The following is a 23,572-nucleotide window of genomic DNA, read 5'->3' on the forward strand; positions in this document are numbered from 1 at the left end:
GGCTCATACCTCTAGTACAGTATTGAATAATAATGGACATAGTGGACATCCTTTCATGTTCCTGATCTTAGTGGAAATATCTCTAGAATTTTCTCATTAAATACAGTCATGGCTTTAGGACTACAGTATATATATTTAAACACTTTAAGGAAGTATCTCTCAGTTCCTATATTTGTAAGTGAATTGATGTTGAATTTTATCAAATCCTTTTTAATATCTATGGAAATAATCATGATTTTTTTCTGTTAGATTTATTAATATGGTATATAATACTGATGGATTTTTTAATATTGAAGTTACTTTATATTTGTGAAGTGAATACCACTGTGTCATGGTATGTCATTTCTGAAGGTGGTCTTGGATTCTGTTTGTCAATATTTTTTCAATTTTGTGGTATAATACACTTAATATAAAACTTACCATCTTAACCATTTTTAAGTGTACAGTTCAGTGGTATTAAATACATTCACATTGTTGTGCAACCATCACAACCATCATCCCCATAACTCTTCAATTTGAAAAACTGATTTGCTTGTTAATATTTTATCTAGCTTTTTGCATCACCATTATAAGTAATATTGTTTTACACTTTTCTTTCTTTGTTCTGCCTTTATCAAGTATCAGTGTTATTTATAGTTGATTCATGAAAGGAATTAGGAAGTTGCGCTTCCTTTTTAATGCTCTGGAATCATTTATAGAGTATTGGGACTAATTACCAAAATTGACCCCACAGTTGGCTGCTATACAGTACTCTTAGTTTAGTGGCACCCTCTTCTTTCTTCTTTTTCTTCTTTTTCTCTTTCCAATTGCCAAAGGGTGCGTCTTCTTTCATTTTTGTCTTTTTTTTTTCTTTCCCAGAAGCTATGCATTTTATAGATTGTGTTCTTTAAATCACACAAACTTTTAAGTTCCTTCTGTGTGGTTTGTGTTCTAATCTATTCAGATTTTTTTAAAGTATTTTCAAACTTAGTCTTTATGGTAGTATTTTTTTATTCTTTTTTAAATTTAATTTAATTTTATTATGTTATGTTAGTCACCATATAGTACATCATTACTTTTTGATGTAGTGATCCACGATTCACTGTTTTTGTATAACACCCAGTGCTCCATGCAGTACATGCCCTCCTTAATACCCATCACCAGGCTAACCCATCCCCCCACCCCCTTCCCCTCTAAAACCCTCAGTTTGTTTCTCAGAGTCCATAGTCTCTCATGGTTCGTCTCTCCCTCCGATTCCCCCCCACCTTCATTTTTCCCTTCCTTCTCCTAATGTCCTCCATGCTCTTCCTTATGTTCCACAAATAAGTGAAACCGTATGATAATTGACTTTCTCTGCTTGACTTATTTCACTTAGCATAATCTCCTCCAGTCCCATCCATGTTGATGTAAAAGTTGGGTATTCATCCTTTCTGATGGCTGAGGAACAGTCCATTGAGTATATGAACCACATCTTTATCTGTTCATCTGTTGAAGGGCATCTCGGCTCTTTCCACAGTTTGGCTATTGCGGACATTGCTGCTATGAACATTGGGGTGCATATGGCTCTTCTTTTCACTATGTCTGTGTCTTTGGGGTAAATACCCAGTAGTGCAATTGCTGGGTCATAGGGTAGCTCTATTTTTAATTTTTTGAGGCACCTCCACACTGTTTTCCAAAGTGGCTGTACCAACTTGCATTCCCACCAACAGTGTAAGAGGGTTCCCCTTTCTCCACAACCTCTTCAACATTTGTTATTTCTTGCCTTGTCAATTTTTGCCATTCTGACTGGTGTAAGATGGTATCTCAGTGTGGTTTTGATTTAGATTTCCCTGATGGCTAATGATGATGAACATTTTTTCATGTATCTGTAGCCACTTGTATGTCTTCTTTGGAGAAGTGTCTGTTCGTGTCTTCTGCCCATTTTTTGACATGATTATTTGTTTTTTGGGTGTTGAGTTTGAGAAGTTCATTATAGATCTTGGATACCAGCCCTTTCTTTATCTGTAGTGTCATTTGCAAATATCTTCTCCCATTCTGTGGGTTGCCTCTTTGTTTTGTTGACTGTTTCCTTTGCTGTGCAGAAGCTTTTTATCTTGATGAAGTCCCAAAAGTTCATTTTTGCTTTTGTTTCACTAGCCTTTGGAGATGTATCTTGAAAGAAGTTGCTGTGGCCGATGTCTAGGATTTGGATGGATTCCTGTCTCACATTGAGGTCTTTCATCCATTTTGAGTTTATCTTTGTGTATGGTGTTAGAGAATGGTCCAGTTTTATTCTTCTGTATATGACTGTCCTGTTTTCCCAGCACCATTTATTGAAGAGACTGTCTTTTTTCCATTGCGTATTTTTTCCTGTTTTGTTGAAGATTATTTGACCATAGAGTTGAGGGTCCATATCTAGGCTCTCTATTCTGTTCCACTGGTCTATATGTCTGTTTTTGTGCCAGGACCATGCTGTCTTGGTGATCACAGCTTTGTAATATAGCTTGAAATCAGGCAATGTGATGCCCCCAGCTTTGTTTTTCTTTTTCAACATTTCCTTGGTGATTTGGGATCTTTTCTGATTCCATACAAATTTTAGGATTGTTTGTTCCAGCACTTTGAAAAATGTCATTGGAATTTTGATCGGGATGGCGTTGAAGGTATAGATTGCTCTGGGTAGCATAGACATTTTAACAATGTTTATTCTTCCGATCCATGAGCATGGAATGTTTTTCCATCTTTTTGTGTCTTCTTCAATTTCTTTCATGAGCGTTCTGTAGTTCCTAGAGTGTAGATCCTTAACCTTTTTGGTTAGGTTTATTCCGAGGTATCTTATGGTTTTTTGGTGCTGTTGTAATTGGAATCGTTTCTCTAATTTCTCTTTCTACAGTTGCATTGTTAGTGTAAAAGAAAGCAACTGATTTCTGTGCATTGATTTTGTATCCTGCCACATTACTAAATTGCTGTATGGGGTCTAGTAATTTGGGGGTGGAGTCTTGGATTTTCCACATAAAGTATCATGTCATCTGCGAAGAGAGAGAGTTGGCTTCTTCTTTGCCAGTTTGAATACCTCTTATTTCTTTTTGTCTTCTGATTGCTGTTGCTAGGACCTCTAGTACTATGTTGAACAATAGTGGCGAGAGTGGGCGTCCTTGATGTGTTCCTGATGAGAATAAAGACACATCAGTCCAAAACCTATGGGATACTATAAAGGCGGTCCTGAGGGGTAAATACATAGCCATCCAAGCCTCACTCAAAAAAATAGAAAAATCCCGAATTCACCAACTAACTTTACACCTTAAAGAACTAGAGAAAAAGCAACAAACGATGCCTAAGCCACACATTAGAAGAGAAATAATTAAGACTAGAGCAGAGATCAATGAATTAGAAACCAGAAACACAGGAGATCAGATCAATGAAACTAGAAGCTGGTTCTTTGAAAGAATTGATAAGGTCAATAAACCACTGGCCAGACTTATCCAAAAGAAAAGAGAAAGGACCCAAATTAATAAAATTATGAATGAAAGGGGAGAGATTACGACTAACATCAAGGAAGTGGAAACAATTATTAGAAATTATTATCAACAACTATATGCCAATAAATTGAGCAACCTGGAAGAAACGGATGCCTTCCTGGAAACCTATAAACTCCCAAGACTGAAACAGGAAGAAATTGACGACCTGAATAGGCCAATAACCAGCAACAAGATTGAAGCAGTGATCAAAAACCTCCCAAAAATCAAGAGTCCAGGCCTGATGGATTCCCTGGGGAATTCTACCAAACATTCAAAGAAGAAATAATATCTATCCTCCTGAAGCTGTTTCAAAAAACAGAAACAGAAGGAAAGCTTCCAGACTCATTCTATGAGGCCAGCATTACCTTAATCCCCAAACCAGGCAAAGACTCCATCAAAAAGGAGAATGTCAGACCGATATCCCTGATGAATATGGATTCCAAAATTCTCAAAAAAATCCTAGCTAATAGGCTCCAACAATACATTAAAAGGATCACCCACCATGACCAAGTGGGATTTATCCCCAGGATGCAAGGGTGTTTCAGCATTCACAAATCAATCAATGTGATAGAACACATTAATAAGAGGAGAGAGAAGAACCATATGGTCCTCTCAATCGATGCAGAAAAAGCATTTGACAAAATAAAGCATCCTTTCCTGATTAAAACTCTTCAGAGTATAGGGATAGAGGGAACATTCCTGAAGTTCATAAAATCCATCTATGGAAAATCCCACAGCAAATCTCATCCTCAGTGGGGAAAATCTGAAAGCCTTTCCCTTAAGATCAGGAACATGTGGTAGTATATTTTTAATCAGTGTTAGGTCATGCCTGTTCAGTTTTCCATGGGTTTTTTTTTTTTTTTTTTTCATTGTTTTTGTTCTGGTCTGTTTCTGCTTATCACAAATACTTGTTGGATCAGCAAGGGTAGAGTGGGAGCAGGAAAGATCAAGTGCTGGCTTTTATATTTTTTTCTCTTTTTATTCACAATCATTTTGAAGCTTTGGCACTCTCTGTCTTAAAGTTACCTTAAAGGCTTAAGGTATGGTTTCATGTGGAATTTGCTTTTTCCTTCTTCTTGCCTATGGTTTGGGGAGGAAATAGTATGAAGTAGATATCTATGCATTTGCTATTTTCTTTAGCTCTTAGGAATTTTTATATTACTACATTCCTTTTTTTTATAGTCTCTTAGGTATAAACTATGGAACAAGTGAACTGGGGTAATTTGGAGGGTGAACATAATTAACCCTTTTCTATTGTTAAAGGTTACGGATGAGGCAATTTAAAAAGAACTGGAAATATGATTTAGATTCAGCCTTGAATGAAATAGAGGTATGACACTTATTTTTTTAAATGAATTGCTGGGATCTCTGAAAACCAGTAATAACAAACTTTGAATAGTGGGAAAAGTTTTTTAAATGCTGTTGTTATACAGAGAAAATGCTCAAGGAAAAGAAGTCTAGTATTTTTTTAATACTTTGAAATGCAAACAATTTCTAGAGTTATGGACTAGTCTCGAAATAATTGTTCAGTTTCAAAATTAACATATTAAGGTATAATAATCTAAGGCTTATTAGCCTCTAATTCTTGTCACTGGACAGACTCAGTGCACAAGAAAGTTAGCTTTCTTGTCATAATGCATGGATGGCTGCAGTATGTGAAATGATAGCAGAAAGCCATGGTCAGGGTGCCCTCTCCAGGCATTTGGAGTATAAAAAATAGAGAACTTTCAGGATGACTTTACTGTTTAGTTTAAGATCATTTTTGTACTCATCTAGTAATTGTTGGTCTAGTCTTAATTAGCATTTATATCCTTAAAATAATCTTTTGTTGGTGTGGAAAACTATTTCTTTGTTTACAATAGAAAATAATAAGAAGATGGTAAGTTTACTGAAATTTATTTTATAGTCCCTTTCATACAAGAAATGTAATGCCCAAAATGACATTTGGGCCCCAAATTATAAATGGGGCCGAATAATAGCAAAATGCAATCTCTAAAAGTAGTAAAATAATGTATTTCTGTAGAGACAGCTCAAATCATATAGCTAATCATCTGTTTTCCATAAAATCTATCTCCACTGTCTAGTTCAGGTTTGGGGGTGACATCATTAAGTACATTAGGAAAAGATTATTAAAACAAATGTACATTGCCATCCAGAAATTATAGAGACTATGCTATAGTCAGAAACACAAATTGTACAATAGCAAGTTATTGATGGTGTAACACTGTCAGTAAGTTTATAAGATCTACAGAGATTGTGTTATTAATTTCTATATATCTAATGCCTACATGTGCCTATTCCATAATGTTTTTATAAATGACATCTTTCTTTCTTTTTTCTTGTTTTGTCTCTAATAATTCCGATAGCATTGTAAAGAAAAAAGTGACTGGACCAAACTGGGAAATTTATACATTAACATAAAAATGGGCTGTGAAAACTTTGCAGATTTCCAGAGATTTTGTGCTTGTATTGCTGAAACACTAACAAAAGACTGTAAAGAAGAGAGACCAGGTGTTCCATTTTGTGAATTTGCTGAAACAGGTAAAATGTCACTGTTTGGGTCTACGTATTGTGTGTATTAGGGTGGTGCAGTGTTTTACCTGGAATGTAAAGCTCTTACTATTTTCCATGTTGGGGATAAGTTAATATTGCAGATTTCAGATACTTCCCCTTCTCTTTATAAATCTTTCATCTTTTTGTTATCAAGTTAGATTATAATGATATAAGGTCAAGAATTGTTTTAATACCTCATGTTTCATGTTCTTATTTGTATTTTCATTCAGATTGGTAAAACTATTGCTAGCAAATTATACTGGAGCACTTGAATTATTGAATCATTAAAGTTGTTACTACCTTCACTACTACAAGTCAACAAAATTCACATGTTTTTGAGACTTTTTTTTTTTTTTGGCATGAGCTCTTCACTGCTATATTTTTTATCAGAGGTCAGCAAACCTTTTCTGCAAAGGGCCAGGAGTAAATATTTTAGGCTTCACACAATCACATATGATCACACAATCACATAGTTTTCTTTTCCTTTCAAAGAACCCTTTAAAAATAGGGGAACCATTCTTAGCTCACAAGCTATACAAAAACAGGCCACAGGCCAGAGTTGTCCTGTAGGCTGTGGTTTGTTTGCCAACACCTGGTCTATGTTCTAGTATCAATAATTTCGTATTAATTTGCCTTTGCTGCCATTTTAAATGACTTTTTCACTTTTTTCCATATGCCTACTTTGTGTTTCAGTTAGCAAAGATCCACAAAATAGTGAAGTAGATAAAACTTTGCTGGGAAGAATCGGAATCAGTGCTATGTACTTCTATCATAAGCTGTTGCAGTGGTCCAAGGTATGTCATTAAATTTTTGTTTGGGCTTGGTACAGAGAGTGTTAATTTAAAAAATTTTTTAACAGAATATAGTTAACCCTGCAAATTAGAAATTTGCTAATAATTGTTGTAAGTGGCAAAATGAGTCCCAGACTAGCAAGGTGTAGTGTATTAGGCAAATGTGGAAAGGCAGTAGCGTGAGACTGGCTACCCTGAAGAAGTATCAGAAGTGTGCTAAGTATCATATTTATTTGGAGCAACTTTCAATACAGACTTTTGCTACCTCTTAAGTATTGATAACATAATTTTGCAAAAGTTCCAGACACCTTTTTAAGATGAACCCAGGGAACTCACAATTAACAGAACTCCTTGAAAATCACCTCCTAGAATGCTCTGGAACACTATATACCATATATCTTGATATCTACCTTTGAGGTTTAGCTCACCATAGATGCGGTCTAGTTCTTCTGGACCATACTGAACGACCATTCTTTAGATTTCCCTGTGGTAGCTGGTGGTTACAGATTCAATAAAGTGAAATAAAATAGAGGACAGGAAAATCTAAAATAGGAAGGAAGTGCTGAGGGATGAATGGAGCAGTTGAGAGTGTGGTCAGTACTGAATCAGCTATTATAATGTATCTTTTGTTACTTCCTTCTTCTTATAAAAAGTTATTTCATAACTGAGTATGTTCAATAACATTTAAGTACATGGTCACTCATACATATACAAATTCATGGATTTTTTTTTTTTACTAAAAAAAACCAACAGCAACAGAATCCTTGTGTATAAGGTCTCCAGTCTCCAAGGTCTTCAAGAGGTTAGCATTCACTGTGCAGTAGGCCTGGGATGGGCAGAATATACCTTGTCCCTGGTCTCACAGTCTAGCTTAAGGTTCATCATAGCATTAATTTCTTGGATATTTAATGCTTGAGAAATTGAGGACTACATAAACTATTTTTGACAAAGATTGATTTTGCTGAAATTTGAGGGTATATTTTAATTTTATTTGTTGTGATTATTTCTTAAGAGGCTGGTGAGTTTGTGCCTGTATTGTAATTTAAAATTTTCACTATCTTATTTGGAATGAATATTTTATTTTACTTAGTATGAATTTTTGTAGTGAAACCTATTCCTTTTGAACACAAAAGTAAAACCACTGAAATTAAGCTAGAGCTATCTCCTTAAAAATGCATTCATTTCTATAATCAACTTCAAAGTACCTTGACATCACAATATGCATCTGACTCAAATAGTATAGAACATAATATAAAACAAGGATCCACAAACTAAGGGCCCAGTCTGACCCACAGCCTGTTTTTGTACATCTCAAGAGCTGAGAATGTTTTTTACATTTTTAAAGAGCTAGAAAATAAAAACAGCAACAACCAGAAAGAATGTGCAGCTGACCAAATGTGGCCTGCAGAACCTAAGTGTTTACTATCTGGCTAATTATAGAAAAGGTTTGCTGACCCCTTATATAAAATAATACTCTATGTCTAATTTCTGATGTCCAAACTGGAGATAATCTTTATGTAGACTATGTGAAATAATTAGTCTGTTGAATCAAAAAAACAATTTTCAGCCAGCAGTTTTATTCTTTTCTTTTCCCCACTATCATTATGTAAATTTGACAAAACATTATCTTGATTTTCACTGTCTCTCCCTCTTGGCTCTTAGGGTAATCAACAGAAGTACCAAAACGTATAGTTAGTAGTTTTCCACATTAGGGCAAGAAATTCTTTTTCCAAATGAAATCTTTAGGGGAAGCACAAGTATAAAAACACTTGAAAAGGTGGGTCAGCAGGGTGAGGATTAATATGAGGCAAAGCCCTGCTTCCTCGCCTTCCCTGTCTGTCTCTGTGGCTAAGCAGGAGGGAGCTTAAGGAAAGAGTCTTTTGAGAACCATCTGTCTAGAAGGATGATTCAAATTGGGTAATTGACTTCTATATAATTACTGATGTTATTTATATCTCTGTGATACTCTAAATGAATGATACTCAATTAGTGTTCTTTATTTTTACTCCAGGGAAGGAAAGTCTTAGATAAACTATATGAATTAAAAATACATTTTACAAGTTTAAAGGGACTTATAGGGCCCGAGAAGCTAGCACCAAGATGTCAAATTGTGAATATTGCAGCAGAAATTTTTCTAAAAAGTGGAAGCCTAGATGGTGCCATTTGGGTATTGAGGGGTAAGTTATGATATATGCAAGCATAACATAATTTGTTGTTATAAATTCTTGTGTGTGCAATTACCTTACATTGATGTTGAATTGTGGGTGGTAATTTGGCCTAGTAAACCTTAGTGATCATGTAGGTAGGTAGGTGGTTATTGTGTAAAATGGAAGGAGAAAGTTAACCTCATTTTTTTTTTTTAAGATTTTATTTATTTCTTTAAGAGACAGAGAGATAGCGAGAGAAGGCATGAGCTGGGGGCAGGGGCAGTGGGGACAGGAAGAAACAGAGCAGGGAACCAGATGCGGGACTTGATCCCAGGACCCTGGATCACTACCTGAGCCAAAGGCAGACGCTTAACCAACTGAGCCACCCAGGCGCCCAAAAGTTAACCTAACTTTAAAGAAAAAATTGTATGACCTTTTATTGAAAAGCTAGTTCTTACTTTGGCCTAGGGACCATACAAAAATGCTTTACCTGGATTATCTCAGTTCATCTTCATAGAAACCCTCTGAGTTTAAAATTAGTACAACCCCCCCCCCTTTTTTTTAATAAAAAATGTCACAGACATCACGCAACTTGCCGAAAATGACGTAACAAGTAAGAAGTAGAGCTAGATTCAAACCCAGACAGTCCAGCTTCAGAGCCCAGGCGTCAGCTGCTATCTCAGATAGGGAAATCCCTATTGTAATCTGCATAAACTCCTATCTTTGTACATACAGGCAAACATGACTTCAAACCAAGACAAGTAAAGCTTACTTCCCTAGTAAGTCAATCCATCTAGCAGAAATTACAATGAAATTAAGCCAGCAGAAGCACCTAAAATTAGTTTGCTATGAGGTAAATAAAAATTTAGAGAGCACACTGGTCACACAGCATGCTATCTAATGGTAGCTCTGGCTACTTGAACCATCAGGCAGACTTTATTTGATAAAATGGGATAACAACGGAGAAATCTCAAGAATCTCTGGGTTTAGGTGGGAAGATGGAATATATACACAAGTAAAGCAAATAGATAACCTTTACACTAACACACAAACACACATACCAGCACACATACACATTCATATACATATGAATATATAATTAACATATATTATTTATATGGAATCATTACATATGTATAATACTTTGTTCAGGGCTGAGAGTATAGGGAATGCAGAGGTTGTGAGTGGACTTCAGGATCAAAAGCTTGTTGGAAAAGTTTTTCTTCAACTTAACAAACATAGCCAGTGAAGTTTACTAGGTGGAGAAGAGTAACCAAAATACAAAAATAGAAATTAGCTAAATGTAAGCCAAGCTTTCTTTGTTAGAAAGAAGAGATGTGGCAAGAAATGGAAAGGTTAAAATAGTTGATAAAAATGAGCTTGAGGCACCTTGTGACAGGAAACTTCAGCCTAAAATTTCTGGCAAAACTAGTCTTTCTCAAACTAGAGCCTAAAGGAGAGTTTGTGGGAGGGTATGGGATGGTCTATGGAGATTTTAAATTTTTACAATTTCAGTGTTATCTTTAAAAATTGTATAAGTTAAAAACACAGGATTCTCTTTTGCAGGGACCATTTCAGTTGAAAGTCACTTTCATAAATAAAAATTTACTTCTTCAAAAGAAGGGCCCACAGAAGTATGCTTACTTCTTCCCAGAATTTTTTTTTTCTTTTTTGGTGTTTCAAAATCAGGGTTTTTGTTTGTTTGTTTTGCTTTCTTTTTATTTTTTTATTATATTCAATACATCATTAGTTTTTGATGTAGTTAGTGTTCAGTGATCCATTAGTTGCCTATAACACCCAGTGCTCATCACCACTCATGCCCTCTTTAATAATAGTCATCACCCGGTTACCCCATCCTCCCACCCCCCTCCCTTCTGTAACCCTCAGTTTGATTCCTGGATTCCAGAGTCTCTCATGCTTTGTCTCCCTTTCTGATTTCTTTCCAGTTTTCCCTCCCTTCCCTTGTGGTCCTCCACACGATTCCTTATGTTCCACCTATAAGTGAAACCATATCCTAATTTTCTTTCTCTGGTTAACTTATTTCACTTAACATAATCCCCTCCAGTTCCATCCATGTCAGTGCAAATGGTAGGTATTTATCCTTTCTGATGGCTGAGTAATATTCCATTGTATGTATATACCACCTCTTCTTTATTCATCTGTTGAAGGGCATCTCGGCTCCTTCCACAGTTTGGCTGTTGTGGACATTGCTGCTATAAACACTGGGGTGCATATGCCCCTTCTTTTAACTACATCTGTATCTTTGGGGTAAATACCTAGTAGTGCAATTGCCGGATCTTAGGGTAGCTCTGTTTTTAATGTTTTGAGGAAGCTCCTAACTGATTCCCAGAATGGCTATACCAACTTGCATTCCCACCAACAGTGTAAGAGGGTTACCCTTTCTCCACATTCTCACCAACATTTCGGTTTCCTGTTTTGTTAATTTTTGCCATTCTAATTGGTATAAGGTGGTATCTCATTGTGGTTTTGATACGTATTTCCCTGATAGCTAGTGATGTTGAACATTTTTTCATGTGCCTGTTAACCATTTGTATGTCTTCTTTGGAGAAGTGTCTGTTCATGTCTTCTGCCCATTTCTTGACTGGATTATTTGTTTTTTGGGTGTTGAGTTTGAGAAGTTCTTTATAGATCTGGGATACCAGCCCCTTATCCATAATGTCATTTGCAAATATCTTCTCCCATTCCATGGGTTGCCTCTTTGTTTTGTTGACTGTTTCCTTTGCTGTGCAGAAACTTTTTATCTTGATGAAGTCCCAAAAGTTCATGTTCGCTTTTGTTTCCCTTGCTTTTAGAGGCATGTCTTGAAAGAAGTCGATGTGGCTGATGTCGAAGAGGTTACTGCCTATGTTCTCCTCTAGGATTTTGATGGATTCCTCTCTCTCACTGAGGTTTTTCATCCATTCTGACTTTATCTTTGTGTGTGGTGTAAGAGAATGGTCCAGTTTCATTCTTCTGCATGTAGCTCTCCAATTTTCCCAGCACCATTTATTGAAGAGACAGTCTTTTTTCCGTTGGATATTCTTTCCTGCTTTGTTGAAGATTAGTTGACCATAGAGTTGAGGGTCCATTTCTGGGGTCTCTGTTCTGTTCCATTGATCTATGTGTCTGTTTTTGTACCAATACCATGCTGTCTTGATGATCGCAGCTTTGTGATACAGCTTGAAGTCAGGCATTGTGATGCCCCAGCTTTGGCTTTCTTTTTCAAGGGTCCCCTGGCGATTTCAGGTCTTTTCTGGTTCCATACAAATTTTAGGATTGTTTATTCCGGCTCTGTGAAAAATGTTGATGGTATTTTGATAGGGATCGCATTGAAAGTGAAGATTGCTTTGGGCAGCATAGACATTTTCACAATGTTTATTCTTCCAATCCATGAGCATGGAATGTTTTTCCATCTCTTTGTGTCTTCCTCAGTTTCTTTCATAAGTGTTCTGTAGTTTCTAGAGTATAGATCCTTTACCTCTTTGGTTAGGTTTATTCCTAGGTATCTTATGGGCTTTGGTGCTATTGTAAGTGGAATCAGTTCCTTAATTTCTCTTTCTTCAGTCACATTGTGTGTATAGAAAAGCCACTGATTTCTGTGCATTGATTTTGTATCCTGCTATGTTGCTGAATTGCTGTATGAGTTCTAGTAATTTGGGGGTGGAGTCTTTTGGGTTTTCCACATAAAGTATCATGTCATCTGCAAAGAGAGAGAGTTTGACTTCTTCTTTGCCCATTTGAATGCCTTTTATTTCTTTTTGTTGTCTGACTGCTGAGGCTAGGACTTCTAGTACTATGTTGAACAAAGTGGTGAGAGTGGGCATCCCTGTCGTGTTCCTGACCTTAAGGGAAAAGCTCTGTTTTTCCCCATTGAGAATGGTATTTGCTGTGGGCTTTTTGTAAACGGCTTTTATGATATTGAGGTACATTCCCTCTATCCCTATACTTTGAAGAGTTTTAATCAGGAGAGGATGCTGTATTTTGTCAAATGTTTTTTCTGCATCAATTCAGTGGATCATATGGGTCTTTGTCTGGTTTTGGGATCAGGGTAATTCTGGCCTTATAGAATGAGTTTGGAAGTTTTCCTTCCATTTCTATTTTTTGGAACAGCTTCAGTAGAATAGGTATGATTTCTTCTTTCAATGTTTGGTAGAATTCCCCTGGGAAGCCATCTGGCCCTGGACTCTTGTTTTCTGGGAGGTTTTTAATTACTGCTTCAATTTCCTTGCTGGTTATTGGTATGTTCAGATTGTCTATTTCTTCCTGTTTCAGTCTTGGTAGTTTATAAATGTCCAGGAATGCATCCATTTCTTCCAGATTGCCTAGTTTGTTGGCATATAGCTGCTGGTAATAAGTTCTAATAATTGTCTTTATTTCTTTGGTATTGGTCGCAATTTCTCCCCTTTCATTCATGGTTTTATTAATTTGGGTCCTTTCTTTTTTCTTTTGCATAAGTCTGGCCAGAGGTTTATCGATCTTATTAATTCTTTCAAAGAACCAGCTTCTAGTTCCGTTGATCTGTTTTGTTCTTCTAGTTTCTATTTCATTGATTTCTGCTCTAATCTTTATTATTTCTCTTCTCCTGCTTGGTTTAGGCTTTATTTGCTGTTCTTTCTCTAGGTCCTTTAGGTGTAAGGTTAGCTTGTGTATTTGAGACTTTTCTAATTTTTTGAGAAAGTCTTGTATTGCTATATAGTTTCCTCTTAGGACCAGCTTTGCTGCATCCCAAAGGTTTTGAACAGTTGTGTTTTCATTTCATTTGTTTCCATGAATTTTTAAAATTCTTCTTTAATTTTCTAGTTGACCCATTCATTGTTTAGTAGGATGCTCTTTAACCTCCAAGTGTTTGAATTCTTCAGCTTCCTTCCTTTATATCAGCTTATCTTCTAGATCACTAATTCGTTCTTCTGCCTCATTTACCCTGGCTGTTAGAGTATCCAGTTTAGACTGTATCTCATTCATAGCATTTTTAAATTCGGCCTGATTCGATCTCATTTCTGCCCTTAGAGAGTCTGTATTGTCATTAATCCTTTTCTCAAGCCTAACTATTGACTTCATGATTGCTACCCTGAAGTTAATCTCTGACATCTTGCTTATATCCATAGCCATTAGATCTGTGGCAGATGACATTATCTCTGGTTCTTTTCTTTGTTGGGAGTTCCTCCTTCTAGTCATTCTGTTGTGGGATGGTTGAGGGAATGTACAGAATCCAAAATACCAACCACTACGTAAGCAAAATGCACCTTAGAAGAAATTTGAAGTGGTCGAAAGCTACCACAGAGATGCCACCAAAGCCAAGATGATCCAAAACAATAAAAAAGAAAGAAAGAAAAAAGAAAAGAGAAAAAAAAATGAGTGGGTGCGGAGTGAGGAGGATGATTATAATCTCTCAGGGTGGACACAGCAGGGTGATTTGCCCGTTCCTGCTTGATTTTCAGTCTGTGTGTTAGAAGACACTATATCCCAAAATTGCAAAGAAATCAGAACTTATGTATTTATCAAGATAAAATTGAGTAGAATGAAAAACAGTTTAGTATGGGGCATAAAGCTATAAAAACATATATGTGAAAAAAAAAGTTAAGAAGAGACTTAAAAACATAGGTTGTGAAATAAGAATCTATTTGAAACAAGAGCAGGGTTAAAAAAAAAAAGAAGAAGAAAGGAAACTAAAAAAGAAATGTAAATTTTAACCTGAAGTATAAGTGAGTTGTGAGGGAACAACTGGAGCTCCCTATATTATTTTCCCCTGGTGCTGGAGTTTTACAGTCCTGTGGGAAATAAGCTTATCATTCACCTGTTCTTCCAGTCTGTCTTCTGGGGGAGGGGCCTGCTGCTCAGCTTCTCAGGTGTCTTTGCCTGGGTGGGGTTGCCCCACCCCTTGTCAGGGGACTGGGCTTAATGTGAGCTGGTGGGCTACGGGGCTTTTGTTCCCTGGCATCTTTCCACTTCTCTTCAGAGGGGCAGAGAAAACATGGCCATGTGGGACTCTCAGGCCCATAGCCCCAAAATCGTGCCTCCCCACTCCAAGCTCAACAGATCCTCCAGGTCAGTCTCCACAGCTCCACAGACTCGCGCAGTTTGTGCCCCTGACACCTCTCCACCTCTCTGGGGGGAGTCACAGGGACCCGCGAGCATCTCTGTGCCTTGTGCTTCCGCAACTGCCCACGGCCTTGGGCTCGTGTGTGTGCACCATGTTTCAAAGCTCCTAGGGTCATGCTGGGTGCCACCCCAGCATCTCTTCTTGGGCCACACAGCCCTGAGAGCTGTCCCTGTCGTGGGTGCAAGCTGTTCTTTTTTTTTTTTCTTTTATAAATGTTTTATTTCTTTTTTTTTAATTTATTTTCTTATGTTAATCACCATACATTACATCATTAGTTTTTTTTTTTTTTTTTTTTTTAGTGTTCCATGATTCATTGTTTGCGTATAACACAAAGTGCTCCATGCAATACGTGCCCTCTTAAATACCCATCAGCAGGCTAACCCATCCCCCCAACCCCCTCCCCTCTAGAACCCTGTTTGTTTCTCAGAGTCCATAGTCTCTTATGGTTCATCTCCCCCTCCGATTACCCCCTTTCATTTATCCCTTCCTGCTATCTTCTTTTTTTTTTTTTTTGACATATAATGTATTATTTGTTTCAGACGTACAGGTCTGTGATTCAACAGTCTTACACAATTCACGGCACTCACCATAGCACATACCCTCCCCAATGTCTATCACCCAGCCACCCCATCCCTCCCACCCCCCACCACTCCAGCAACCCTCAGTTTGTTTCCTGAGATTAAGAATTCCTCATATCAGTGAGATCCTATGATACATGTCTTTCTCTGATTGACTTACTTCACTCAGCATAATACCCTCCATTTCCATCCAACTTGTTGCAAATGGCAAGATTTCTTTTTTTTTTTTTGATGGCTGCATAATATTCCATTGTATATATATACCAGATCTTCTTTATCCATTCATCTGTCGGTGGACATCTTGGCTCTTTCCATAGTTTGGCTATTGTGGACATTGCTGCTATTGGGGTGCACGTACCTCTTCGGATCAACACATTTGTATCTTTGCGGTAGATACCAGTAGTGCAATTGCTGGGTCATAGGGTAGCTCTCTTTTCAACTTTTTGGGGAACCTCAATATTGTTTTCCAGAGTGGCTGCACCAGCTTGCATTCCCACCAACAGTGTAGGAGGGTTCCCCTTTCTCCACATCCCCGCCAACATCTGTCATTTCCTGACTTCTTGATTTTAGCCATTCTGACTGGTGTGAGGTGGTATCTCATTGAGGTTTTGATTTGGATTTCCCTGACACCGAGCAATGTTGAGCACTTTTTCATGTGTCTGTTGGCCATTTGGACGTCTTTGGAAAAATGTCTGTTCATGTCTTCTGCCCATTTCTTGATTGGATCATTTGTTCTTTTGGTGTTGAGTCTGATAAGTTCTTTACAGATTTTGGATACTAGCCCTTTATCTGATATGTCATTTGCAAATATCTTCTCCCATTCTGTTGGTTGTCTTTTGGTTTTGTTGACTGTTTCTTTTGCCGTGCAGAAGCTTTTTATCTTGATGAAGTCCCAATAGTTCATTTTTGCCTTTTCTTCCCTTGCCTTTGGCGATGTTACTAGGAAGAAGTTGCTGCAGCTGAGGTCGAAGAGGTTGCTGCCTGTGTTCTCCTTTAGGATTTTGATAGACCCCTGTCTCACATTTAGGTCTTTCAACCATTTGGAGTCTATTTTTGTGTGTGGTGTAAGGAAATGGTCCAGTTTCATTCTTCTACATGTGCCTGTCCAATTTTCCCAACACCATTTGTTGAAGAGACTGTCTTTTTTCCATTGGACATTCTTTCCTGCTTTGTCGAAGATTAGTTGACCATATAGTTGAGGGTCCATTTCTGGGCTCTCTATTCTGTTCCATTGATCTATGTGTCTGTTTTTGTGCCAGTACCATACTGTCTTGATGATGACAGCTTTGTAATAGAGCTTGAAGTCCGGAATTGTGATGCCGCCAGCTTTGCTTTTCTTTTTCAACATTCCTCTGGCTATTCGGGGTCTTTTCTGGTTCCATACAAATCTTAGGATTATTTGTTCCATTTCTTTGAAAAAACTTGATGTTATTTTGATAGGGATTGCATTAAATGTGTAGATTGCTCTAGGTAGCATTGACATCTTCACAATATTTGTTCTTCCAATCCATGAGCATGGACCGTTTTTCCATTTCTTTGTGTCTTCCTCAATTTCTTTCATGAGTATTTTATAGTTTTCTGAGTACAGAGTCTTTGCCTCTTTGGTTAGATTTATTCCTAGGTATCTTATGGTTTGGGGTGCAGTTGTAAATGGGATCGACTCCTTAATTTCTCTTTCTTCTGTCTTGTTGTTGGTGTGTAGGAATGCCACTGATTTCTGTGCATTGATTTTATATCCTGCCACTTTACTGAATTCCTGTATGAGTTCTAGCAGTTTTGGGGTGGAGTCTTTTGGGTATTACACCTAAAGTATCATATCATCTGCAAAGAGTGAGAGTTTGACTTCTTCTTTGCCAATTTGGATGCCTTTGATTTCTTTTTGTTGTCTGATTGCTGTGGCTAGGACTTCTAATACTATGTTGAATAGCAGTGGTAATAGTGGACATCCCTGCTGTGTTCCTGACCTTAGGGGGAAAGCACTCAGTTTTTCCCCATTGAGAATAATATTTGCTGTGGGTTTTTCATAGATGGCTTTTATGATATTGAGGTATGTATCCTCTATTCCTATACTCTGAAGAGTTTTGAACAAGAAAGGATGCTGTACTTTGTCAAATGCTTTTCCTGCATCTATTGAGAGGATCATATGGTTCTTGTTCTTTCCTTTATTAATGTATTGTATCACATTCATTGATTTGCGGATGTTGAACCCACTTTGCAGCCCAGGGATAAATCCCACTTGGTCGTGGTGAATAATCCTTTTAATGTACTGTAGGATCCTATTGGCTAGTATTTGGTGACAATTTTTGCATCTATGTTCATCAAGGATATTGGTCTGTAATTCTCCTTTTTCATGGGGTCTTTGTCTGGTTTGGGGATCAAGGTAATGGTGGCCTCATAAAACGAGTTTGGAAGTTTTCCTTCCATTTCTATTTTTTGGAACAGTTTCGGAAGAATAGGTATTAATTCTTCTTGAAATGTTTGGTAGAATTCCCCTGGGAAGCCATCTGGCCCTGGGCCTTTGTTGGGAGATTTTTGATGACTGCTTCAATTTCCTTAGTGGTTATAGGTCTGTTCAGGTTTTCTGTTTCTTCCTGGTTCAGTTTTGGTAGTTGATACATCTCTAGGAATGCATCCATTTCTTCCAGATTATCGAATTTGCTGGCATATACTTGCTCATAATATGTTCTTATAATTGTTTGTATTTCTTTGGTGTTGGTTGTGATCTCTCCTCTTTCATTCATGATTTTGTTGATTTGGGTCATTTCTCTTTCTTTTTGATAAGTCTGGCCAGGGGTTTATCAGTCTTGTAATTCTTTCAAAGAAGCAGTTCCTAGTTTCATTGATCTGTTCTACTGTTCTTTTGGTTTCTATTTCATTGATTTCTGCTCTGATCTTTATTATTTCTCTGCTCCTGCTAGGTTTAGGCTTTATTTGGTGATCTTTCTCCAGCTCCTTTAGGTGTAGGGTTAGGTTGTGTACTTGAGACCTTTCTTGTTTCTTGAGAAAGGCTTGTATTGCTATATACTTTCCTCTTAGGACTGCCTTTGCTGCATGCCAAAGATTTTGAACAGTTGTGTTTTCATTTTCATTGCTTTCCATGAATTTTTTAAATTCTTCTTTAATTTCCTGGTTGACCCATTCATTCTTTAGTAGGATGCTCTTTAGCCTCCATGTATTTGAGTTCTTTCTGACTTTCCTCTTGTGATTGAGTTCTAGTTTCAAAGCACTGTGGTCTGAAAATATGCAGGGAATGATCCCAATCTTTTGGTACCAGTTGAGACCTGATTTGTAACTTAGGATGTGATCTATTCTGGAGAATGTTCCATGGGCACTAGAGAAGAATGTGTATTCTGTTGCTTGGGAATGGAATGTTCTGAATATGTCTGTGAAGTCCATTTGGTCCAGTGTGTCATTTAAAGTCTTTATTTCCTTGTTATCTTTTGCTTAGATGATCTGTCCATTTCAGTGAAGGGGTTGTTAAAGTCCCCTACTATTATTGTATTGTTGTCAGTGTGTTTCTTTGCTTTTGTTATTAATTGGCTTGTGGTGTCTGGGGGTGTCTTTGGGTCTAAAATGAGTCTCTTGCAGATAGCATATCGATGGGTCTTATTTTTTTATCCAATCGGATACCCCGTGTCTTTTGATTTGGGGCATTTAGCCCATTTACATTCAGGGTAACTATTGAAAGATATGAATTTAGTACCATTGTATTCCCTGTAAGGTTACTGTTACTGTGTATTGTCTGTGTTCGTTTCTGGTCTGTGTTACTTTTAGGCTCATTCTTTGCTTAGAGGACCCCTTTCAATGTTTCTTGTAGGACTGGTTTTGTGTTTGCAAATTCCTTTAGTTTTTGTTTGTCCTGGACGCTTTTTATCTCTCCTTCAGTTTTCAATGACAGCCTAGCTGGATATAGTATTCTTGGCTGCATATTTTTCTCATTTAGTGCTCTGAATATATCATGCCAGTCCTTTCTGGCCTGCCAGGTCTCTGTGGATAGGTCTGTTGCCAATCTAATGTTTCTAAAATTGTAGGTTACAGATCTCTTCTTCCGAGCTGCTTTCAGGATTTTCTCTTTGTTTCTGAGACTTGTAAGTTTTACTATTAGATGTCGGGGTGTTGACCTATTTTTATTGATTTTGAGGGGTGTTCTCTGTGCCTCCTGGATTTTGATGCCTGTTTCCTTCCCCAAATTAGGGAAGTTCTCTGCTATAATTTGCTCCAGTATACCTTCTGCCCCTCTCTCCCTTTCTTCTTCTTCTGGGATCCCAATTATTCTAATATTGTTTCATCTTATGGTATCACTTAACTCTCGAAGTCTGCCCTCGTGATCCAGTAGTTGTTGATCTCTCTTTTTCTCAGCTTCTTTATTTTCCATCATTTGGTCTTCTATGTCACTGATTCTCTCTTCTGCCTCATTTATCCTAGCAGTTAGAGCCTCCATTTTTTATTCCACCTCATTAATAGCCTTTTTGATTTCGACTTGGTTAGATTTTAGTTCTTTTATTTCTCCAGAAAGGGTTTCTCTAATAACTTCCATGCTTTTCTCAAGCCCAGCTAGTATCTTTAATATCGTCATTCTGAACTCTAGTTCTGACATCTTACTAATGTCCATATTGATTAGGTCCCTGGCAGTCAGTACTGCCTCTTGTTCTTTTTTTTGAGGTGATTTTTTCCATCTTGTCATTTTGTCCAGAGGAGAATAGATGAATGAGAGAACAAAATGCTAACAGGGTAACAATGACCCTAGAAAAATATACACTAAACAAGTCAAAAGAAACCTGAAACCGGGGGAAGACAAAGGGAAAGAAAGAAAAAAGAAAAAAAAGGCAAAAGAAAAAGATAAAACAAACAAAAAACAGAATATGATCAAATATGATCAGGCTGGTGCATAGACCAGTGCCACACACTAGATCTTGGGCGTATTTTGGTCTGTTAGAAGAAAGTGCCTCCCAAAATTGTAAAGAAGAAAAAACTTATGTATGTGCAAAAATAGGGGTAAATACGATGAAGGGATGGAACATTATTGTAAAGATGAAAATTATAGAGGGGGGAAAGATGGCGGAGGAGTAGGGGACCCGATTTCAACTGGTCCCCGGAAGTGAGCTGGATCTCTACCAGACCACTCTGAGCACCCACGAAACCAGCCTGAGATGTAAGAAGATCTGGATCTCTACAAACAGAATATCGCAGGCCGTTGGTTTTGAGGTACGAAGCGGAGTGCCGTGATTCTGCGGGCAGATATCGGAGGATAAACGGCAGCGGGAGTGTGCCTGGCCGTGGGGATCCTGCACTGCCGGTGAGTGACAGCCTCGTGCGCTGCGGGCGGGGCACAGACTCGCAGACTGGTAGCGTTGGGAAAGAACTTTAGGGCAGCCCCTGGGGTGGAAAACCAGACCAGCGGGGTCGCGCGCATGCGAACCGCAGCCTCCCGGACAGAAAGCCGGAGCGACGGTCGCGCACACGCGAACTGTAGCCTCCGAGACGGAAACCCGATGCGCCGTGTCCCGCCCATGAACTGCAACCCCCGGGGTGGGAACCCCGAGCGGCGGAGCCACGCGCGCGCGAGCTGGGAGCGGCTGGCGGTTTTGGAAGCACAAAGGGCAGAGACGTGCCCCAACCTGGAGGCACGACTGGGGGTGCTGTGGAGGGGCACACAACCCAGGACGCTGCAGTTTATAGCAGCACGGACAGAAACAGTCGGTGTGGCCTGGAGAGCTCACTGAAGAACAGACTGAGGTCTCTCTGCTCTGAGGCAGAGGGTTGGAAATGGTCTCTTCTGCTCTGACTCGCAGAAGAGACGCGGAAAGCCGCCAGGGAAAGGCGCCAGAGAACAAAAGCCCCAAAGACTGATTCCCACTGAGCCCATCCCCCGCCACAGGGGCGCAGGGCAACTCTGCCCAAACAGGGTTGCCTGAGTAACAGCGCGGCAAGCCCCTCCCGCAGAAGACAGGCTGGGAAAACAAGAGGCCAGCAACCCTAAGGTCCCAAGAAAACAGGTGCATCTTGCTTGGGTTCTGGTCAATAATTTGGACTCTATACATTCCCTCAAACACCCATCAACAGAATGACTAGGAGGAGGAGCCCCCAAAACAGAAAAGACTCAGAGATTATGACTTATGCTGCAGATTTACAAATGGATGCAGATATAACCAAGATGTCGGAGATGGAGTTCAGGCTAGCAGTTGTGAAGACAATGGCTAGAATGGAGAAATCAATTAATGGCAACATAGAGTCTCTAAGGGCAGAAATAAAAGGTGAATTGGCAGAACTTAAAAATGCTATCAATGAGATCCAATCCAATCTAGGTAATCTAACAGCTAGGGTAACTGAGACAGAAGAGAGAATAAGCGATCTGGAAGACAGTATAATAGATAAAAAGGGAAAAGAGGAGGCCAGGGAAAAACAACTCAGAATCCATGAAAATAGAATCAGAGAAATAAGTGACACCATGAGGCGTTCCAATGTCAGAATCATTGGAATCCCGGAGGGAGTGGAGAGAGAGAGAGGGCTAGAAGATGTATTTGAGCAAATCGTAGCTGAGAACTTCCCTAATCTGGGGAATGAAACAAACATTCGAGTCCTAGAGGCAGAGAGAACCCCTCCCAAGATCAAGGGAAACAGGACAACACCCCGGTATGTAATAGTAAAACTTGTAAATCTTAGAGCCAAGGAAACCATCTTAAGGGCAGTTAGGGGGAAGAGATTCCTTACGTACAGAGGGAGGAACATCAGAATAACGTCAGACCTATCCACAGAGACCTGGCAAGCCAGAAAGGCCTGGCAAGACATATTCAGGGTACTAAATGAGAAGAACATGCAGCCAAGAATACTTTACCCGGCAAGGCTTTCATTTAGAATGGATGGAGAGATGCAGACCTTCCACGACCGGCAGAAGTTGAAAGAATATGTGACCACTAAGCCGGCCCTGCAAGAAATATTAAGGGGGGGTTCTATAAAAGGAGAAAGACCCCAAGAGTGATCTACAACAGAAATTTACAGGGACAATCTATAAAAACAACGTCTTCACAGGCAAGATGATGACAATTAATTCATATCTTTCAATAATCACTCTCAACGTGAATGGCCTAAACGCTCCCATAAAACGGCACAGGGTTTCAGATTGGATAAAAAGACAGGACCCATCCATATGCTGTCTACAAGAGACTCATTTTGAACCTAAAGAGACATCCAGACTGAAAGTGAAGGGATGGAGATCCATCTTCCATGCCAGCGGACCTCAAAAGAAAGCTGGGGTAGCAATTCTTGTATCAGACAAATTAGATTTTAAACTAAAGTCTGTAATAAGAGACACAGAAGGACACTATATCATTCTTAAAGGGTCTATCCAACAAGAAGATCTAACAATTGTAGATATCTATGCCCCCAACATGGGAGCAGCCATCTACATAAGCCAACTGTTAACCAAAATAAAGAGTCATATTGATAACAATATGTTAATTGTAGAGACCTTAATACTCCACTCAGCAATGGACAGATCATCTAAGCAGAAAAGTCAACAAGGAAACAAGACCTTTGAATGATACATTGGACCAGATGGACCTCATAGATATATACAGAACATTCCACCCTAAAACAACAGAATACTCATTCTTCTCGAGCGCACATGGAACTTTCTCCAGAATAGACCATATACTGGGTCACAAATCAGGTCTCAACCGATACCAAAAGATTGAGATTATTCCCTGCATATTCTCAGACCACAATGCTGTAAAACTGGAACTCAATCACAAAAAAAATTTGGCAGAAATTCAAACATTTGGAAGCTAAAGACCACTCTGCTCAAGAATGTTTGGGTCAACCAAGAAATCAAAGAAGAACTTAAACAATTCATGGAAATCAATGAGAACGAAAACACATCGGTCCAAAACCTATGGGATACTGCAAAGGCGGTCCTAAGGGGGAAATACAT

General features: G+C 38.6%; 1 protein-coding gene across 1 annotated transcript in view; it reads left to right on the plus strand.

Annotated features, from left to right (window-relative positions):
- The window catches only part of TOPAZ1 (testis and ovary specific PAZ domain containing 1), a 116,824-nt gene that overhangs the window by 67,243 nt on the left and 26,009 nt on the right, over window positions 1–23,572 (plus strand). The window contains 4 exon segments of the mRNA XM_032409240.1: window positions 4,737–4,803; window positions 5,840–6,014; window positions 6,720–6,820; window positions 8,829–8,994. Coding sequence (XP_032265131.1) covers window positions 4,737–4,803; window positions 5,840–6,014; window positions 6,720–6,820; window positions 8,829–8,994 — 509 coding nt within the window.

The sequence above is a fragment of the Phoca vitulina genome, unplaced genomic scaffold (genome assembly GCF_004348235.1).
Source record: "Phoca vitulina isolate PV1807 unplaced genomic scaffold, GSC_HSeal_1.0 scaffold10, whole genome shotgun sequence".
Taxonomy (NCBI): Eukaryota; Metazoa; Chordata; class Mammalia; order Carnivora; family Phocidae; genus Phoca; species Phoca vitulina.